The sequence below is a fragment of the Schistocerca serialis genome, chromosome 2 (assembly GCF_023864345.2).
Source record: "Schistocerca serialis cubense isolate TAMUIC-IGC-003099 chromosome 2, iqSchSeri2.2, whole genome shotgun sequence".
NCBI lineage: Eukaryota > Metazoa > Arthropoda > Insecta > Orthoptera > Acrididae > Schistocerca > Schistocerca serialis.
In genome coordinates, this window is record NC_064639.1 from 40,650,051 (window position 1) to 40,671,956 (window position 21,906).

Here is a 21,906-nt window from a genome sequence, read left to right on the forward strand (position 1 = left end):
ACACATCGAAAAATCGGCCGTAGCTGAGCATGTTTTTCGAGGTGGGAATCACGAAATTAAATTTAATGAGACAAGCGTTCTAGTACGAACATCCCATTATCATGCGCGTACGTATAGAGAAGCAATAGAAATTCACAAACAATTTTAATAGAAAAGAGGAAGTTTTAAAGTTGGACAAAATATGGATATCGACGTTGCGCCAGCTGAATGACAATCGATTACTCTTAATCGAGAATGATGACGCCTTCCAAAGATAGGCATACCGTCGGCATCACGTGATGAATGGTGGTGCCTTCTATGCGCTCTATAAATGCGAGAGTACCTGGAGCCTCAGTGGCAGTAGCCGGACGACCTCAGAAGATGCCTCCCGTAGATGTAGACGAAACGTCAGGTGGAAATTTTATACATCAACCACGGCCTCTGAGCCCGGAAGTTTCAACTGAATACGAAGTTCAGCTTCAGCAGCTAGTCATGAGAAATGTCACGAGGGGCAACGATTACTGATAAGTATCGACGTCAGTAACGGAATTTGTGTGGTCTACGTATTTCTCCATCTTTCAGAACCATTCTTAGCGATTTTGCCCTTTAGGCTATTGATAGATGGTTTCTACTTATTTGAGTGGGAAATGAAAAAAACAGGGTTCATTCTAAGCAGTTAAATAAGTATGAAACTGTAGCAACTATTAGTCGCTTACGGCATACAATCCATATATATCGTTCAGATGCCAACATTCAGATGCAGTTAAAGCAGAAGAGTCGATAAGTAAGTATCAGAGGGCTACAGCATAAATGGCAGTGGTGGTTGAAGGGAATGTTAAGGGAGATACATTATCAGAGAAAAAGGCGATGCAATAAGAAGACATGGTCCGATGCCAACGAAACTTCGGACACGTAAACACCATCGGCAGGTATGTAAGTGATTATAGTTACAGTTCTCTGTGACAGTACGACTCCGAGAGTATAGTCTTTTCGAGTTCAATGTTTTTACCAGTCCAGGTACGTACACAGGGTGTTACAAAAAGGTACGGCCAAACTTTCAGGAAACATTCCTCACACACAAAGAAAGAAAATATGTTATGTGGACATGTGTCCGGAAACGCTTACTTTCCATGTCAGAGCTCATTTTATTACTTCTCTTCAAATTACATTAATCATGGAATGGAAACACACAGCAACAGAACGTACCAGTGTGACTTCAAACACTTTGTTACAGGAAATGTTCAAAATGTCCTCCGTTACCGAGGATACATGCATCCACCCTCCGTCGCATGGAATCCCTGATGCGCTGATTCAGCCCTGGAGAATGGCGTATTGTATCACAGCCGTCCACAATACGAGCACGAAGAGTCTCTACATCTGGTACGGGGGTTGCATAGACAAGAGCTTTCAAATGCCCCCATAAATGAAAGTCAAGAGGGTTGAGGTCAGGAGAGCGTGCAGGCAATGGAATTGGTCCGCCTCTACCAATCCGTCGGTCACCGAATCTGTTGTTGAGAAGCGTACGAACAGTTCGACTGAAAAGTGCAGAAGCTCCATCGTGCATGAACCACATGCTGTGTCGTACTTGTAAAGGCACATGTTCTATCAGCACAGGTAGAGTATCCCGTATGAAATCATGATAACGTGCTCCATTGAGCGTAGGTGGAAGATCATGGGGCCCAATCAACACATCACCAACACTACCTGCCCAAACGTTCACAGAAAATCTGTGTTGATGACGTGATTGCACAATTGGGTGCGGATTCTCGTCAGCCCACACATGTTGATTGTGAAAATTTACAATTTGGTCACGTTGGAATGAAGCCTCATCCATAAAGACAACATTTGCACTGAAATGAGGATTGACACATTGTTGGATGAACCATTCGCAGAAGTGTACCCGTGGAGACCAATCAGCTGCTGATAGTGCCTGCACACGCTGTACATGGTACGGAAACAACTGGTTCTCCCGTAGCACTCTCCATACAGTGACGTGGTCAACGTTACCTTGTACAGCAGCAACGTCTCTGACTCTGACATTAGGGTTATCGTCAACTGCACGAAGAATTGCCTCGTCCATTGCAGGTGCCCTCGTCGTTCTAGGTCTTCTCCAGTCGCGAGTCATAGGCTGGAATGTTCCGTGCTCCCTAAGACGCCGATCAATTGCTTCGAACGTCTTCCTGTCGGGACACCTTCGTTCTGGAAATCTGTCTCGATACAAACGTACCGCGCCACGCCTTTGCCCCGTGCTAATCCATACATCAATTGGGCATCTGTCACCTCCGCATTTATAAACCTGTTGATGCTACGTGCTGATGTGCTTGATGCTAGTACTGTAGAGCAATGAGTCGCATGTCAACACAAGCACCGAAGTCAACATTACCTGCCTTCAATTGGGCCAACTGGCGGTGATTCGAGGAGGTACAGTACATACTGACGAAACTAAAATGATCTTTGACATGGAAATTAAGCGTTCCCGAACTCATGTCCACATAACATCTTTTCTTTATTTGTGTGTGAGGAATGTTTCCTAAAAGTTTGGCCGTACCTTTTTGTAACACCCTGTATAAGAGGCCTGAACAGTGTCAGATACTGAGTGATTACACTAAAGGACACGGAGAAACTGCACACTCGTATGAGACAGCTTAATCAGGACTTGACAGAGTTTGAAAGGAGCCACGTTGTTGATGTCTATTAGTCCGGCTGGTCGAATCGCACAATTTCCAGTTTTGAGGACACTGTTATGCGACTAGGAACGTGAGGGGAGTCATAGATGTCGTCAAGGATCAATTACAACGTATGTGGGCCGACTTGCATCGGTAGAAGATACACCGACTTTGCCCCCTCGCCACGGGAATGAAGGCAGCATGCAGGCCAGAGGGTGCGCAGTGTCAGACTGATAAGGGAGCCCGTATTGCTAGATTCTTTGTATCATAAATTACTACTCGAATTTGTAACCATTGGAATAACGTCAAATACCCTTTCGATTCGAGAAGTTTCATTTCTGTCCCTCCTCCTTCTCTGGGTCCTTCATGTCTTTTGTCGACAGGGTATTTGTGCTTAGTACGTGTGATAAGAAACAGAACTCTGATTATTTATGTAACTGACATCATTCGTTCCTGGGCTGAGTATCTGAGGATCAGGGACAAAATTCAAGAGTGTAGTGCAACACGCATTACACAAAAATGTTTCGATCCACATTGCCTGAATACCAGTGTTTGAAATTTGATACAGAAGCAAAGAGAGCTTCATCACAATTGACAACGATAGCACTGCATGAATAGGCATAAGTTTTTAATAGGAATACGGAGAGAAATGTGGAATGCTTTGTATCTACATCCCCATTTACGTCTACGCACATACTCTGCGGCCCTCTACGCTGCGCATGGTGAAATGAGCTTTGTACCAATATTAGCTCTTCTCTGCCGTATTGTACTCGCATATTGAGCGAGAGAACAATGGTTGTCTACAAATATATATGCGCACACTAATCGCTCTAATCTTATTCTCGCTATGTACGCAAGATATGATTCGATGGTGACAGCAGAATGGGAGTGGGCACAGTCTTCCTCGAATATGGTACCTTACAATTTTACCAGATACGGTTTTGCGAGAACTACTTCTTCCAGTTCCCACGTAAGTTGCTCGAGCATTTCTTACATTATTCTATGGGTTACAGTGTCCTATTAGAATATTAGCAGCGAATCTGTGACTTACTTCAACTTCTTCTATGATGCCTACTTGTTAAATTCATCGCATTAACCTTAAACTAATACTGATTTCTGTCTTCAACTGTAGCTTGACAACTGCGTTAGGCCGTACACAAAAATCATGTCAGAGAGTTCACAATATGAATATCCTGCGTTCTTTAAACTGAGCACTTTCAATTAATGCACTACCTGTAGTATATGTACACAACCGACACTTTGAAGACAGACAGGTGACAACTGTAAACAAGTCTCCCTGACGATAAATGCACCTAGAATACAGTGAATCAAACGGGTGCATAGATAAGTGGCGTGGTTAAGTTGTACCCACATGTTGTAAAGATTCTTTCGATTGCGCTGCAGACGTTTTGCCGGGATATCGTTACGCACCTTCCACACAGTCCCAATCTCTCTCCATGTGACTTTCATATTTTTGAAGACTTGAAGGAAAGTATTCCTGGCTGTCGATTTCCTTCGGACGAAGAGGTGCACGGCTGGGTACTATCATGGCTCCAAAGGTTACTGCAAACATTTTTCAATGAGCGAATTGTCCGTCTCGTCCCACAGTGAGATAAATGTACTAACTCTTATGGTAATTACTTTTGAAATAATAAACAATTTACTTACTTATTTTTCCAAGCGTCCTGATTTCATTTGACAGCTCCTTATAGAGACCGAAATGAGAAATGATCCTTTAGTTTCAAGAAATATAATAAATATCAATACTTTAATGACTGTTGATTAGCAAATGCATTCCCACTGCTAATTTTCAGAACAGCAAACTTTAATTTTTTCCGATACAGAAATTCCTACTGCATAGAATAACACAAAATTTACACTTTCAAGACTAATATACTAAAGTAAAATATTCTGGTAGTTCTATAAGCAGGCAATAATAAATAACAGTTACCCGGTAATTCACGTCAGCCATTAGATGGCACTGAAAACCAACTTTAACATGTTTCTTTAAACTGAACAATCATTTAGCATACAGTTTGAATACCTGTTTCTTTGACAGCGACGAAGTAGCACTTCTTGACTGAACGAAGAAAACCCACAGTGAGCTGCTGTTTCAGAATGTGCATTTCACCAACAGATTGAAAACTCATTTACTTAGAACTGTTATTAAACGTCTCGGGTACTTACCGGCCCATTGAAACTCCGCTTTTCTAATGGCACGTGTGCTAGCCGAGCCGCCATCCCACAACGGCTGCCTGTACCTCACTACGGCGGTTCATCCTGTTTGTTCATGCATTGAAACAGGGTGCAAGACTGCTCGCAGGATTCTTGGCACACTGCTGTGGTAATAAGCACCCTGGATCTCACACACATTGGGACAGACGTTGACGCACGTTACAGCAGTCTTCACCACCCGTAAACAGACGCTGTGAAGGCGGTCGTTCAAATGTCATTTTACTTGCTACGCTGTTCTGTTCGCAACACTGCCAGGGCCGCACCGGCCCTCACTCCCCACAAGCAGCTTGCTTTCCCGCTGCCGAGCTCACACTATCCGTCAGAGACAACAAACACGTTTTCCATGGCGTTGCTAGGCAAATACTACACCCAGCATCGTAGAGCCAACTTCCGGAAATAGTGCCACAATCGGCGTACTCCTTGTGCCCACTTTCTTCCAGCTTTTGACTGTTTCTTTCTTGAAAGCCTAACTTCTCTCTTGCACCTTTTTCTTGTAGGATCCATGATGACCTTTTTCTTGTAGGATCCCAGACACTCTGTATTTTTTCCTACTTCTCTCAGACACATGATTTTGAATTTCTGGTTCTTCAGTAAGTTAACGATTCTTTCAGTTATCCTGTCACTATTGAAGCTGCATAAGTGTCCGTAGCATTTCAATTTCTTTTTTCTCACAAAATCTGTTGGCTATTCAACGTGCAGGCATATTTCTGTGTTAGACTCTAATCAGTGTTGTGATTCGCTTCTGCATTTGGTACTTAGTATCATTCTTTTAATTTAAGAAACCCCACACCAAAACGTATTTCTGCTCTGATCTCTGTATCATAGTGTTTCAATTTTGTGGTCCAGAATACAAAATTTGTATATGCACTGATGGAAAAAGAGCTCAACGTCCACTAGACCAACTACATTTCATTCAAAACTGACGTGACAGGTAGTTCATCAGTGTTGGAGTATATGATAACAAATTTGGAACAAACGAAACACACATCTGACAGTAAAGGTTGCGGAAATAATCGCATCAGTGTACAGTGTGTACTTCCGCCAGAAGCAACACAGGCATGTATTCTTGCATGCAAACGAACATAAAGGTGCTGAGTTTCAACCCACGATACCTTGTCAAACGATCATAAAGTCGCCGAGTGGCATCCCATAATACAATGTCCCAAGCATCCTGTACATTTTGTTGCAGTTCGGCCATGGTTCTTATAGGTCCTCATGAAGGATTAAGTTCATCATGGCCCTTACGTCGAGGGAGATCCACTGATCTTGCGGGCAGGTTCGTTGTACACCAGGAAGAGCACGTTGTTCAAAAATTGTTCAAATGGCTCTGAGCACTATGCGACTTAACTTCGGAGGTCACCAGTCGCTCAGAACTTAGAATTACTTAAACCTAACTAACCTAAGGACATCACACACATCCATGCCCGAGGCAGGATTCGAATCTGCCACCCACCGTAGCGGTCGCTCTGTTCCAAGAGCACGTTGTATCGCAGCGTGGGCGTGCGTTGCCCTGCTGAAAAAGCACATCGCCGTCTTGTCTGTTACATGGCAGTCGCAAGGGGGTAACAGCTTGCGCAATGCTGCCAACACGGTTACTCTACCATGCAGAAACACCAAATGAGAGGACGAGTTGAGGCTCAAGCCACCACCCCCTCACGCCATGAATCCTGTGATGAGACCTGTCTGTCGTGAGCGAACAGGTAGTTCACCAGGTCTGTGCCATACACATGCACGCCCATAACCCGTAAGCAGACAGAATCTACTCTCATCACTGAAGACCACAAGACCGCCATTCCACTCTCTAGTCAACTCTTTCACTGCCAGAGTAGCCGTGCTTGGCGAAGTGCTGTCAGTGGTAGCCTGGCCATGGGCACATATGATCTTAGTGCTGCTGTGGACTATTCCCAATGATCCCTGGTAACAGCAGGTGCAACGTGCGCCCGGATTTCGTCCCTGGATGATGTGTCGATCTTCATGTGCGCCGGTATAATGAGAACGTCCAGAACCTGGTATACAGGTGTGGATATGTCCCAGAGACCACTCTTGTAAGCAACCACACACCACCGACACATTTTCTGCATCGTGTGCAGCAATCCGTCGATAAGTCCTCCCAGCTTTCCGCGGGCCCACAGTATAACCCGTTCAAATCACTGAAACAGTTATACAGGAGTACGCAAGAACCTGTGCGGCATCTTTGGTCCCTGGAAAGAATGGTGTAAACACTGTTTACCTGTAAAGCACAGTTACTGCCTACAGACCGAAAACAAAGTCTCGAAAAGTTGCCTGGATGGGCCTATTGAGCGCCATCTGATAGCCGATGACCCCAACAAACGAATCACCAACACAATAACACCACAGGACACACGTATCATACCTGGTACCACTAAATACGGTCTCTAGGGTAGTGGATTTTTTTTCCCGACAGCGTATATTTCTTGCTATCGGAAAGTGCCTCTCCGTTTTATGTATTCTGGTCTCATTGTTGTCTTCAGCTTCGTGCTGTTCTAGGCATTAAATTGTGTTTATCCACATCCAAGGAGAGTTGGCCTTCATTGCACAAAGTAGACATAATCTGAGTCGTTCTGCATTTCCATACGGTGGTCCAACGACGACACTTATTCTAAACAAAAGAGTTAATGAATGATATTGTGCTGCTGAACGTATGTGATAAACAGTTTACGAGTACTGAGAACGACAAAAATCCTCCTCCACTTCCTTGTGAAAGCTCTAAGTCACTTTTGTTCGGCTGAGCATTTGCCATGAAGTGCAATGTACTATGTTCCACTAGTCAACAGTTCGTCTAGCCAGGCGCACATCTGTGAAAGTGCTCTGTATGATGGTTTCTCGGTTGTTAACAGATAGTGTTACTCGGTGTCGAAAGTCCCACGGGAAATTAAGGAAGATATTCACCTGCATCTAATCTTCGTAAGATATGGTATGTGTAAAAAGCAAGCCGTGTCTCGTATGACTCGTTATCCTTAATCCATGCTGGTGCATTGAGAGAAGTTTCATTTTTCATTCGGCATAGAACATGCTAAACAATACTACAACAGACGTATGTAAGCTTTATTGATCCTTAATTCTCTGAATTCTTCCTGTCACTGTTTTCACAATAAGTTTTTGTGTTAGATGGACATAAGGGCAGTGGTTTTATAAAGAGTAATCTTTCAGTTTTAGAAGCATTTTTGAAGTCGATAGTGTGAAGGTGAGCTCCTAAACTGCAGCACAAAAGCCTTAAACGAATTTTTAAAGACGTATTTTGTTTGGCAGTATTGCCTCATTTAAACATTGTGTATGACCCCTATTTCACACTTTCAGTATTATAATATGTGATTACGATCAGCTTATTTATTTCGATACCTGTGCAACACCCCACCCGTCACTTATCTGGTTTTGGCGTGTGTTCGCCCCAGCTAATTGACTAACAGATCAACAGAGAGTGTAAAACTGCCACAATATCAGATAACGCACATTGATGTTATATTCAGCTATTGAACACCAGATGCAAATGTTGAACATAAAATTAATTAAGAAAGTGACATGGGATTTCAACTACTTGATTGAAAACAGATGTAGTCGATTAGCACAAATTTATTTTAACTCTCGACCTTCAATCATCACATTACAAGACTCTCCGATCAGGCAGCGGTAATAAATTGCGTTTGCGTGGAGTAAAGTGCGATAACCCAAAAGTAATTCCTATCGACTGACAAAGGCATAATGTGAAGTCTGAGAAGAATTATACAATACACAGCCCATGAAACCCTTGTGGAAACTTTGCCAACATGGTCCAACAAATTAATCAGTGACTGGAGCGGGCGCAATATCACCAAATACAGCATGGCAGAGCGGCGTCATTGTGCGGACATCGGCCGACTTCGTGGTGCTGCAAGGCTGCGCTCATCTATTCACTCCTAGCTATCTTGCTCAGTACATGGCTGAACCAAAACTTCCTATCTCCAAGCTCAATCGTTCCATTTGGTAAGTCCTAAACTGCAGAGATGCTCACTCTTTCTCAGGCAAGCTGAGTAAAGAACACCACATCTGCACTCTAGGCAAGCTGGGAACGGAAGACCACTACTGAGACTTCTGCAAGTCCGCTTTTCACCTCGGTTTCCCCTCCAGCAAAATCACTTACGCCAATTGCAGCGCAAGTCGCGTTACTTATGCCTCGCTTCCCAGCACCGACCAATGCCTGCTCTGGAAACTGAACAAATTCCCACAAAATTTCCCTTCTTCTCAACTTCCGCTATTTAGCTCCTCTCAGGATACCAATCAAGGTTAGCATCTGCACAAAACCCTAATTTTTCCGGAATTCTGACTCCCAGAAGAGTACTTCAAATTCCTTGGTCCTATATTCCCATCGGAGGCCAGTGTATTTCATTCTGCCTCTCTTCACCTAATTTACTTCAGACTCTGTGGACCGTGAATTCAGCGTGAAGTTGCTATAGTCACAAACACGCATATTTTGGTCTCTGTTGACCACTCCACCGTAGCTTTGTGGGGCTTACTCACATGTTTCACTGAAAATGGGACGATGGACATTTATCAACAGGCGTACAAGTTCTCCGTCTGCTTCCCTGTACACCAGCATGGGGTAACCCCAAAGTTAATAATCATATGGTCTGAGGCCAAGCATGACAAAAGTGGCGGCTGAGCACACGATCATCACCAAATGACGAGCGCAAGAGATCTTTCACGCGTCTAGCACTATGGGGTGGTTTTTCGGGTCTGATAAAACCCCATGTCATTTCAAGCATGTGTGTCAATTTTTACCTCTCTATCTACATTATTCCGTGGTTTATTAAGTTTTCAAATTTATTCTGACCTTTTGATTGCACAGTACATTATTAACACACTATTGAAAACACGAAGGTTTCATCTGGTAACTTTGACGTGTCTGCTGTTGACAAAGATTTTCGTGTCAGCACGGATCCATTATTCGCCGGGATGACACTCCTGCATAAGATGACAGGGCATTATGGATGTGGAGCGTATCGCCTGCCCGGCCGTGACATTTTGCCCTGGGACCGAGGGGTCGCGTACGCCCGACAGCACCTTCCCCCACCCCCTCCCCAGCGTTCCCGCCTCTTCAGAGATGCCGAGTGTTGCTGCCTGTTACTGACTGCTGTTCTCTGTAAGCCGATTTCCTTCTGGCTGCGCGTTCCCTGGTGAGGTTATATCAATTTCTCGTTCGCTTTCCTCTTGATGTGGGGTAGCTACAGTTCGTCTCATCCCCTCTACGTGGTATTATGCATAGCTTATCAGTAGACTACCATTGACTGCTTCCCTATTCATAATACTTTCCGATTACACCGTTACGAGCTTGCTAGTTTGTGCCAATTTCCCAAAACACGAAGGTCACTGGCATAACTAACTTTACTTAGTTGCACTGTACTTCTCTTCTGATTCCGCCTTGTTACATTACCATATTTAACTGTGTCAATGATGCAATTGATGTTATGTATCTTGCATTAATTCATTATAACTTTTGCCAGAAGTAATTTTCAGGTTAGAACTTTTTGCTAAGCTATTCAAGAAGAAGTCACAATACTTATGATTCCAGCCTGTACCCACGAGACTGACTAAACTTACAAGCTGCTTACGAAATGCATTATGCCGATTCTTCAATAATGAGTAATATTCAGTACAGTTATGGTTTGCTTGAGACAAATGGCTGATTGAGTATTATGTAACTAAATAATAAGAGATTTTAAAACTAACGTAATGATTCTACAGAAAGGAAATTCGCTAAAATTTCAAATAATCTGTCTTACTTTGCAAAATTTTGGAGAGGCAGTGAAACTGGCGTGAAATCACAATTCTAAACCAGGTATGGTCAAAGAGTCAATTGTATATCAAAGATGACTATGATTGACCTTCCATATAAGACTAATGTGAGAAGTACTATTTCGACAAAAATGTGAAATAAAAACATGTAGCTTCGGCAAAATATATGACACATTAAACTAAGGAACTACGCCACAAATTACGGTTGTTTAGAGAAAAAAAGTTCTTTAATACAAAATAAACTTTAGGGACACATTCGAGGATATGGCCGAAAGAGGTAATACAGCATAAGCAAGTATGATATTAAAAATAACATTTCAACTGAGATACATGATCAGACTAAACTTTTAAGTGAAGCAGCTGTAAGAGTACAAAGTAAAATCGTAGAGTGACTTAGTTCTGAATGATCAGACCACTTCCGTTACACAGAATTTCTAAGTCCAAGACCACTTTGTACATTATCCTTCCTAATTATGCGTCCCACATTTTACTTTGTTTCAGTTACTGTAGAATCGTCCCAGTTTTGTATGGTTAAAGTTGTTTCATTTACCAACTTATTCTCATCATGTAGACTTGCAATATTATTTCTTTGTGATATTATACTTGTTTGCGAGAGTATCATCTTGTTCAGCTATGGCCTTGAACGTGTCACAAGTTTTATGCATTTTGCTGAATTAATTTTTTTCTGAAAAATTGTTGTACTTTCTTGCATAATTCGTTAACTTAATGTGTAATTTATTTTTTTCTATTCTAAGTAGCATTTTCTTAAATTTTTATCGAGATGGCTCGTTTAACTTTTGTCTCATACCTAACGCTATTGACTGCCATCTTTGACAGGCAACCGAGAGACTCTCTCGATGAACCTGTCTCTCTCACAGTTCATAGTTACAACTCGATATCTTTGTACCTGATGACGCCCTAACAGCTGGAAACTGGATTTTGCAAAACACCGGAACAGAAAATTACGTACCGTGAAACTGCTGAGCACGCACGGTGGTTGGTTTCCAATTCATAATGCTTCGTATTCTATTTAGATGTCAGCCCATTCATATCCTCACATCTCCCTAGCTGTGCTAAGGGTCTCTTACTCCATCTCGCAAGTTTGGTTGGAATTTCTCCAGGAGTGCAAGCTATGCTTATACCCCATGAGTTCCTACACCTACTCCCAAGAATAGAGGTGCTAGGGTTGTAGCTATCTCTTGTTACTAACTCATATATGTGCCAAGTTTGTTTCCAGTTGCTCCAGGCTCTCCGTAGCAGCGCTGGAACTCACCCACCTACTCACTCATCCACCCTCCCTCCCACACCCACCCACTCACACACACACAGACACACATACACACACACACACTCACACACACACACACACACACACACACACACACACACATATGTAATACAAGATGAACACAAACTCAACAGACAAAACTTTGCATGTTGTTTTCAGAGTATTTTGTTATGAGGCGTGTAAGGTTCCCTATGGCTCGCCACGCAGTAATAATTTCATCATGACGTAAAAGGCGCGTTACACCAATTACCGTCGATTGAGCGAAACTGCCGTCAGAACAATGAAAAGCCTGTAATAAGAAGTCAACAAAATGTACATAGAAATGAGACAAGTGCAACAATCCTAAGGGGAAACTTGTAGGGTTTATCTCAGCGTTTTCACTGTGTTCTGTCGATGCACAGCACAGTTCGTAAGAAATCCATACCAGTTCCCTTACAGGTATTGTTCAAATTGCCGAACTGCATTAATGCGACAGCACGTATAGCGTCGCACCATCGACTGATTTGCACGCTTCTGTTACATGCTTGCTATTGTTGCATATTAGATCTTCCTGGTGTCTTTGTGCCACTTTCCCGTTGCGTAAACGAACACATACACAAAGAGCATATTAGCTAATTCTTTATCAGTAAACATATCGACACTGACGTACATCAGTCTCAACATAGAAGAAACAATGCCGGTAAAAAAAAAAAAAAAAAAAAAAAAAAAAAAAAAAACACAGCAGAATCAAATTCTACTGGATGTAAGCTCGAGGACGAACAGTAACGGTCCAACACACACGGTCGACATTTTCACTGTTGTACCGATATTTTCGATGCGGCACACATTCGGAGATTATGTGGAAAGAAGTACATAGCCCGCTGAATACTGTCCATTTCCGTGAAGCAAACCTAATACCATTTTGTTACGCTATGTAGGCTTCCATTAGCTGGCAGTGAAATGCACTCTATCCACAAAGAGGATAATGTAGATAGCCGACCCACGTAAGAAGATCACATGGTGTACGCTTTCGCAAGACCTCCATTCTGGGCTTTCTAGCTTCATGCACCGACGAAATTCCTGGCTCTGAATGTCGACGTTTCTTTTTGTTTCAGATTTAACGACGCTCTCACTCCTCTCATACGTCAAAGAAACGTCAGCTGCAGCTAAAGCAACAGAAGCGGGACTCTGGAGTCTCAGTACATACGCATAGGTGATTAAGACATTATGGCAAGCCTAAAACTGCGCAGAATATATGCTATAGAAACGGACACGAACTTCAGCCGTATGGCTGATCAAGAAAACCCTTAGAGAAGAGTACGAAGGCGGATGGATCTACGAGAGGCAGTCCTAACGGCAGACTTCGTTGTCTGCACACGAGGTCAATCCCCGCAGTGACGAATGGCAGAGAAGTCGGAGAGCGGCGTCTCTGAGGTGGTGGTAAACACCAGCTTCGATGACTGCATATCAAAGTACCGCGACTTCTTTCTACCCAATGGTGAGTCTGTACAGTATTTACTTTCTGTATGAGACGATTCAGGGTGTCCTCTTAGTTTTCTGTTTTATTATTATGAATCCCGTGTAGCCATTATTAGCCGCATTTAACATCTCTGTTCAACCTATAAGTAGTTCCCACCAGTGTCCTCCATAGTGGCAAATGGCTAGTGCTTGTGTTACGGCAGTAGCTCAGCATGCTTTATAATGTAAGCGACAATTTCGTTGTCAAAGATGACAAAGATTTCGGCCCATATTTCTTTGGTTTCGGTAATGTGTACAGTCTGTGTTTCTCACATTACTAATAAATGTATTAAAATATAGTTAACGTAAAAGTAACATGTGTAAATATAAACAATATGAAGTCCATTATATTTTTGTTTAATAGTTGCATTGTCTGTGGACAGAAATATCTGTAAAATTATCGATAAAATGTTAGCTTTTTGGGTAATTTCCAAGAATGATTGCCCATCGAAGTCGCGGGGTCCAAACGATACATATCGAACGTGAAATCCTAAATCGATCACGCGACTCTGGTGACGGACGTTTTGAGTGTGTTTACGGTGGTCATTACAGCAATGACAAAAGAAGGCCCTCACAAAAATACTGATAGTTACAAAGGAGATGACTTACCTTCCTCGTCGTCGGTGTTGTCGTCACGTGAAAGTCCATGTGATGTGTACGCTTCGGGAACAATTCCCTTTTTGCCAGTAATTCGCGGAGGTATGTAGTTTAGAGCAACTAAGGGAACGACGGAAAACAGATAAAAATGACGATAACAAATAATTGATCACAACGCGCGTCACCTCATTCGCGTGATCGATTTAGGATTGCACGTTCAATATGTATCGTTTGACACCCCGCGACTTCTATAGGCAATAATTCTAGGAAATTACCGCCTTTTGGGTCGGTTTCTTCGTTTAGAATACCACTCGGATCTTTTTCATGTGAGTAAAAATTTCTGTTCCCTCATGAATGTTTAGATTTTTACCTTTATTAGTCGTATGTAGAACTGTGATGCATTGTACCATGGCTGTTAATTACCGATTTTGCCGCTGTTCATGTACTCTCGGAATCTCATTTTAAAATTTCTCCCTCTTTGACCGATGTACAATTTGTTAGCAGTCTTTATTCCAAACTCCTGATCTGGAAAACTTTGTTGGAATTCAACTGAAATTTATGTTCGTGTTATTACTATGTTCTCTGTCAAGTTTTTAGATTTGTTTTTCGTAGAGCGTGTTGGATTTTATTTGATATTTGTTACCGGGATGGTAAAACAATATTTTTGGCTCACTCTTTATTTTGAGTTCCTTAAGTATAATTTCGCCTTTCAACGTAGTTGCACTCTTTTTGTTTATTTTGGAAAGAACTCTCTTGGCAATTGTACAATTGTAGATTTATATCCATTGTTGTGTGCTGTAGTTTTAAGTGTGGCTATTTTTGATTTGCTATTGTCTTGACTTAGTGGACATTGATAATTCTGTTAATTCAAGATCGAAAATAGGTTTCATTGTCACTTAACTGATTGTGGATCACAGTGTTTGTATTGTAAGTTTTCTGAAAATGCTGAAGTTATGTGCTGTATTTTCTTTCCGAAAACTAGGCTTTGTTGTTCACGTTGTACCTAATTCCTCCATAGTTCCACTGATCAGGAATAGACGGTGATCGACATATCTTAGGTAGCAATGTCTATTATTGTATATGTATGGAGTGTAGCCATGTATAGATGTGAAATATGGACGATAAACAGTTTAAACAAGAAGAGATATGGTCTTACAGAAAAATTCTGAAGATCAGATAGGTAGATAACGTAGTTAATGAGCAGGTACTGAATGGAATTGTGTAGAAGAGGAATTCTATGCACAACTTGACTAGAAGAAGGGTTCGGTTAGTAGGACACGTTCTGAGGCATCAACGTATCACCAGTTTAGTGCTGGAGGGAAGCGTCGAGGGTAGCAATCGGAGACCAAGAGATGACTACATTAAGCAGATTCAGAAGTATGTTGGTTTCAATAGAAAGAAATGAAGAGGCTTTCACATGATCGAGTTGCATGAAGAGTTGCATCAAACCAGTCATTGGGCTGAAGACCACCACCACAACAACAACAACGTGAAAAAGTTTGTACGACGACTTAAAAGTAAAATATTAGTAAGTTTCAAACAGTCTAACACATCCGAACGCTTGTAGTATTTATTATGGACTACTTTATGAATTTTCTATGGGACCACAGATGATGAACATGTGCTCGATACAGGTCTGTTAAATTAAGAAATTGCAGAATGTCACACGAGGGGTGGTCAGTATTAATGGATATGGCAGGAGCGACGATTGGAAGCATAAGAATCCAGTAAACACAGATTCTTAAATGTATGCCTTAAGGGTTATGAGCATTTCGTCATTTTTGAAACTGTGAAACTGCTCTATTCTACTATAAACTCTTTGCTTCGAATTTTTTCAGAGATCGTATTATGCACCAAAAAAAGACAAAAATGTACTGTAAACTGGGCTCTAAACTGCATGTCTTAAGAGCTATGAATACTTATTCATCTTCACCGATGTAGAACACACTTCTTCTACTGAACAGGTGTCCCCATAGCTCTTAAGGTATGCCTTTAGAACCCAAATTTAGTAGATAAGTGTTTCTTTTTCTGGTTCATAATACTTCTCTCAGAATATGAAAACCATAGAGCTTGCCGTAGAAGAGGTTTGCTTCACAGGATAGAAAAGCTCGTTGCTTTCAAGGCACATGTTTATTAGAATTTCTTGCTTCGAATGATCGTTCCTGTCATATCTCTGAATGTTGACAATTACTCATGGGACAGCCTGTATGAAAAGCAAGCAGATTAGTCTTTATGTACAAAACAAATGTCGTTTATCAACTACATTAAAGCCGTATGAGACCATGTATTCAAAACATTTGCTAATCTATCTGACAAGATAAATGGAGTTCCACTATCCTATCAGAAGACATTGTCTAAAATAACAACTAACAAAGAAAGAATATGCTTAATATAAAGTCCTTAAAGACATCGCAAACTATGTTCAAATCAACAGCAAGTCATCTTCGTACTTCTTTTTCCTCCTACGCCAACCTCTTCATCTGAGAGTACACTTGCAATCTACGTCCTCTGTTTGCTGGATGTATTCCAGTCTCTGCTTTCCTCTACAGTTTTTGCCCTCTACAGCTCCCTCCGGTACCATGGAAATCATTCCCTGATGTCTTAATAGATGTCCTGTCATCCTGTCGCTTCTCCTCATTTCTTGCCTTATCAGTCCACCTAATTTTCAACATTCGTCGGTAGCACCACATTTCAAATGCTTCGATTCTCTTCTGTTTCGATTTTCCCACAGTTCATGTTTCACTACCAAACAATGCTGTATTCCAACCTCATTGTCTCAGAAATTTCTTCCCCAAATTAGGGCCTATGTTTCATACTAATAGACTTCTCTTACCCAAGAACACTCTTTTTGCATTTGCTAGTTTGCTTTTGATGTCCTCCTTACTCCATCCTTCAACAGTTATTTCACTGCCTAGGTAGCAGAATTCCTTAACTTCATCTACCAGCAATCCTGATGTTAAGTTTCTAACTGTGCTCATTTCTGCTACTTCTCATTACTTTCGTCTTTCTTCGATTTACTCTCAGTCTGTATTCTGTCCACATTGGACTGTTCATTCTATTCAACAGATCATGTAATTCTTCTTCACTTACACTCAGTATAGGAATGTCATCAGCAAGTCATATCATTGATTTCCTTTCACCTTGAATTTTAATTCTACTCCTGAACGTTTCTTTTATTTCCATCATTGCTTCATAGATGTACAGATTAAACTATAGAGGCTAAACATTAACATCCTTGTCTTATGCCCTTCTTAATCCTAGCTCTTCGTTTTTGGTCATCCACTCTCATTATTCCGTCTTGGCTCTTGTACGCATTGTGTATTACCCATCTCTCCCTATGGCTTACCCCTACTTTTCTCAGAATTTCGAACATCTTGCGTCATTTTACAGTGTCGATCGCTTTTTCCCGTTCGATGAATCCTATGAATACGTCTTAATTTTTCTTTTGTTTTGCTTCCATTATCAACCGCAACGTCTGTATTACTTCTCTGGTGCCTTTACCTTTCCTAAAGCCGTACTGATAGTCATCAAACACATCCCCAATTTTATTTTCTATTCTTCTGTATATTATTCTTGTAATTAACTTGGATGCATGTGTTGTTACGCTGATTGTGCGACAATTCTCGCACTTGTCACTGTTGTGTCGGTATCTGGGCCGACACCGTGAAGTTGAGATGGCTGAAAAGGCAAGCTAGACTAACGCAGACGGGCGTGAAGTACTGGAACAGGATACGTAATTAATGTTAGGAAGAAAAGTACGGAGCAGGTTTAATACTTAACTTTACTCATTCCTTGTGGTACATCGATCTTGACGATACACAGAAGACTTTAAGTACAATCACTGTATGGCTAATGGCGCCTTGCTAGTTCGTAGCCATTAACTTAGCTGATGGCTATTCTGTCTCTCGGCTAATGAGAGAGAAAGGCTTCGTACATCTGGTTGGTAGCTAGGTTCTTGTACAACTGGGGCGAGTGCTCTCTCGTGTCACGAGACCTGCCTTGGTGGTGGCGCTAGGTCTGCGATTACACAGTGGCGACACGCGGGTCCGACATGTACTAAATGGACCGCGGCCGATTTAAGCTACCACCTAGCAAGTGTGGTGTCTGGCGGTGACACCACATTCCTCCCCCGCAAATCGGCGAACGGTCGTGTGATAAGGCTTCCGCCCGCCGTGGGGAGGACCACATGTGGACGTATGCGATGAGGTGGGGAGCCTAACAACAGGCGAGGCTGTGCCACCCGCACCCGGCCATTCGGTCCGAGGGGAGCTAGGAAACGCCTGAAAAACTAGTCCAGGGTGCACGTCAACATGCGGTGTATGCGCCCGTAAAGAGACAGGAGGGACCGAAGGATCAACCTCCATTGCGTCGGGGTAGCCGACGCGCGATGACGTCATGTGGTCCAGAACGGGCGGGAGTTCCATGGCGGAGGACAGCTGGTCACGGGAAGCGATCGGCGGCGCGTGACCCTGGGAGGCGCTTGGCGGCTGCAACGAAGCGTCGAATGCGGGCGGCGCCGGCGGGAGAACAAGCGGCGGCGGCGGCGGCTGCTGCTGCGGCGGCGGCGGCGGCGCGTCACCATGGGGCAAAATGGAAGGCATCGTCGGTAACACCTGGGGATGAGGCGAGCCAGTAGATGGGTCCCCAGGGCGCTGACCGGACGGCACCGTCGCTGAAAGCAGACGGGGAGCGGCAGAACCCGAGCGACGACAGAGGCGCAGCTGATTGAGATGCCGACGCACCTCACCAGAGGCCCCCAAAACCAAATACATCGCGCGGCCGAGGCAGCGAAGAATGCGCCCTGCGAGCCAACGCCGTGAACCTCGATAGTTGCGATAAAATACAACGTCGCCTGGAGCAAAAGCAGGAGTCTGCCGCTGCACAGGAACCTGATGCGGCGGATGCAGCAAAGACATCAAGGTGCGATGAGGACGACCGTGGAGCAACTCAGCCGGCGAGCGACCATCTCGGGGCTGAGAGCGATACGATGACAATTAGAGCAACAACGCGTCCTCCCGAGAATGCGACTCTTTCAACTTCAACATCTGTGACTTGAAAGTCCGGACCAATCGTTCAGCGGCACCGTTCGACTGAGGCGAAAACGGCGCGGATGTCAGATGTTGAATACCATTGGCCTGGCAGAATGACTGAAATTCTGCGGACATGAATTGTGGGCCATTGTCGGAAACAATAGTCTGCGGAAGACCTTCAATGCAAAAGATAGCAGACAACGCTTGGATGGTGGCGGAGGACGTCGTGGAAGACATCCGGACAACAAAAGGAAAAGTACTGAAGGCATCGACCAGAACCAACCATCGAGCATTCCAGAATGGACCAGCAAAATCAATGTGCAAGCGTTGCCAAGGGGAAGTGGCTTTTGGCCACGCAAAGACTTTCCGCGGTGGTGCGGATTGTTGTTCGGCACACGCCATGCAAGAAGAACACATTTTCGTAATCGCAGCATCGATTCCGAACCAAGTACAGTGCTGACGAGCAAGTTGTTTCGTTCGCACTATACCCCAATGTCCGTGGTGAAGAAGCCGTAAAACAGAGGACTGTAACGAACGTGGGACCACGACTCTGGACTGATCATTATCAGAACGCAACAACAAAACACCACGTCGAACAAAAAGTCTCTCCTTGTGAGCAAAAAATCGGCGAACCAACGGATCCTCGATCCGAGACTTTGACAAAGGCCATTGCGTAGCAACAAAACGTAAAACAGTAGCAAGGACAGGGTCAGCAGCTGTGGCTGTAGCGACACGACGAAAATCAATCGGAAACGATTCGACCACTTCATCGGTTTCCGAATCAATGAACATGCAAGCAAGTTCGGAAGAATCGAATGCTTTATCCTCAGCAACAGGCAAACGGGACAACGCATCGGCGTTTCCGTGCTTAGCAGTGGACCGATACAAGATATCGTAGCGGTACTGCGAGAGGAAAATAGACCAGCGAATGAATTTCTGCGCTGTACGTGGAGGTACAGGCTTGGTCGGATGAAAAAGCGATGTCAAAGGTTTTGTGGTCTGTGATGATGGGAAAGTGACGACACTACAAGAAATCATGGAACTTAGTAACACCAACACGAGAGCCAAAGCTTCTTTCTCTATCTGTGAATAATTTCTTTGCGCAGACGAGAGCAATTTGGAGGCAAAGGCAATAGGGCGATCATGGGAGCCAACTTTGTGCGCAAGCACAGCACCGATCCCGAAATCCGATGCATCTACCATCAACAAAAGGGGTTTCTGGGGATCGAATGGCGTAAGGCAAGTATTAGAAAGCAACGCCGATTTCAACTGGCGAAAGGCGCGTTCGCATTCCGTCGTCCAGAGAAACGGAACACCTGTACGGCGTAAGCGATGAAGCGGAGCTGAAATGAAAGAGGCATTGCGCACATTCACTCACACCTTGTGATTCTACATTGTTCAATGTTCTTGCGACCTCCTCACGCAATGCGTGGGGAACATTGCGCGCCCTGAAAAATTTCGGTTGCGCGTTTACCTTCAGTTCTAAATGTGCGTCATAGTTTTTAGCGCAACCTAAGCCTGGTGCAAAAATGTCTGCAAATTCTTCACATACACTAGAAACACTGTCTGAAGGCGCAGTTTGATTCACTGATAGCACCTGATTTACAATAGACATGTTAAACAACTGAAACAAATCTAGACCAAACAAGTTCACTGCAGAAGAAGAACGAAGAACGTAAAATGACACAAGTTTTGTTTGTCCCTTGTATGTTGCAAGAAGGCTGCACTGTCCTAACACAGGAATTGTCTGTCTGGAATATGTAGTTAGCTTAACATTTGCGGAACGCAACGGAGGTTTGCCCAGTTGTTTGTACGTGTCATGATTGAGCAATGAAACTGCAGCTCCGGTATCGAGCTGGAATGGTATCACTTTGCCTTCAAAGTCTAAGTCCACAAAATGTTTATTGTTCTGCTGACGACAAGAGCGACTGTTTTGTGCAATTGGAACAGACACTGGTACAGAATCACTTGCTAATTGACGTGATTTCCGGCGACGTCGACGCACAGTTTTTGTGGGACGATCACAGTCACTGTTAGAGAAAGTGTCACTGGACGAAGCGGAATTAACGACATGAATGTCCATAGGCGAAGGTCCACGAGCCTGAGTGTCCTTGGTTCGATTCCGGCGCAAAGCAAAGGGCCTGGAATGATTGTGATTGTCTGATCTGAGCTTTTTCTGGCAAACACTTTGAACATGTCCTTTCTTATTGCAGAAAAAGCAAATAGCTTGGCGTGACGGGCAATGTTCACGCGAATGTCTAGTAGCACACCGCGGGCATAATTTCACTACATTTGTGTGCTGGCGCGGCACACGTGGCTTAGAGCGCGCCGGCAGCTGTGCGGACGTGCGCGAGGCCCGGTTACCGGGCCGCGCAGCGCGTCCAGCGGGCCGGTTAATGTTACACACGGCTGGCGAAGTTGCAAAAGATTCCTGAGCACAGTCAAGTGTGTCCTGTCTATCCAATATGTCTATCACTTGTTGAAGGGAGGGATTAACTAGTTTCAAAATTTGCTCCCGTATGCGAACATCAGAAACGTTCTGTGCAATTGCATCACGCACCATTGTATCTGAATAAGAAAGACCACAGTCACATTCAAAGGCACAGTCCCTAGTAAGTCCTTGCAATGTTGCTACCCACGCCCTATTAGTTTGACCGGCCGTACGTTTTGTACGAAAAAACGTATACCGTTTTGCAACCACATTAACTGTTTCTTTGAAATAGGCATCTAATGCAGACAAAATTTCCTCGTAGGACAGAGTTGCTACGTCGCGTCGGGGAAACAATTTCACTATCACACGGTATGTGGACACACCGACACAAGA

General features: G+C 43.5%; 1 protein-coding gene across 1 annotated transcript in view; it reads left to right on the plus strand.

Annotated features, from left to right (window-relative positions):
* LOC126455426 (PDF receptor-like) overlaps nt 1–21,906 on the plus strand; it is a 403,957-nt gene that overhangs the window by 172,553 nt on the left and 209,498 nt on the right. The window contains exon 2 of the mRNA XM_050091176.1: nt 13,053–13,435. Coding sequence (XP_049947133.1) covers nt 13,339–13,435 — 97 coding nt within the window. The 5' untranslated portion in view covers nt 13,053–13,338. The remainder of the gene's footprint in view (nt 1–13,052; nt 13,436–21,906) is intronic.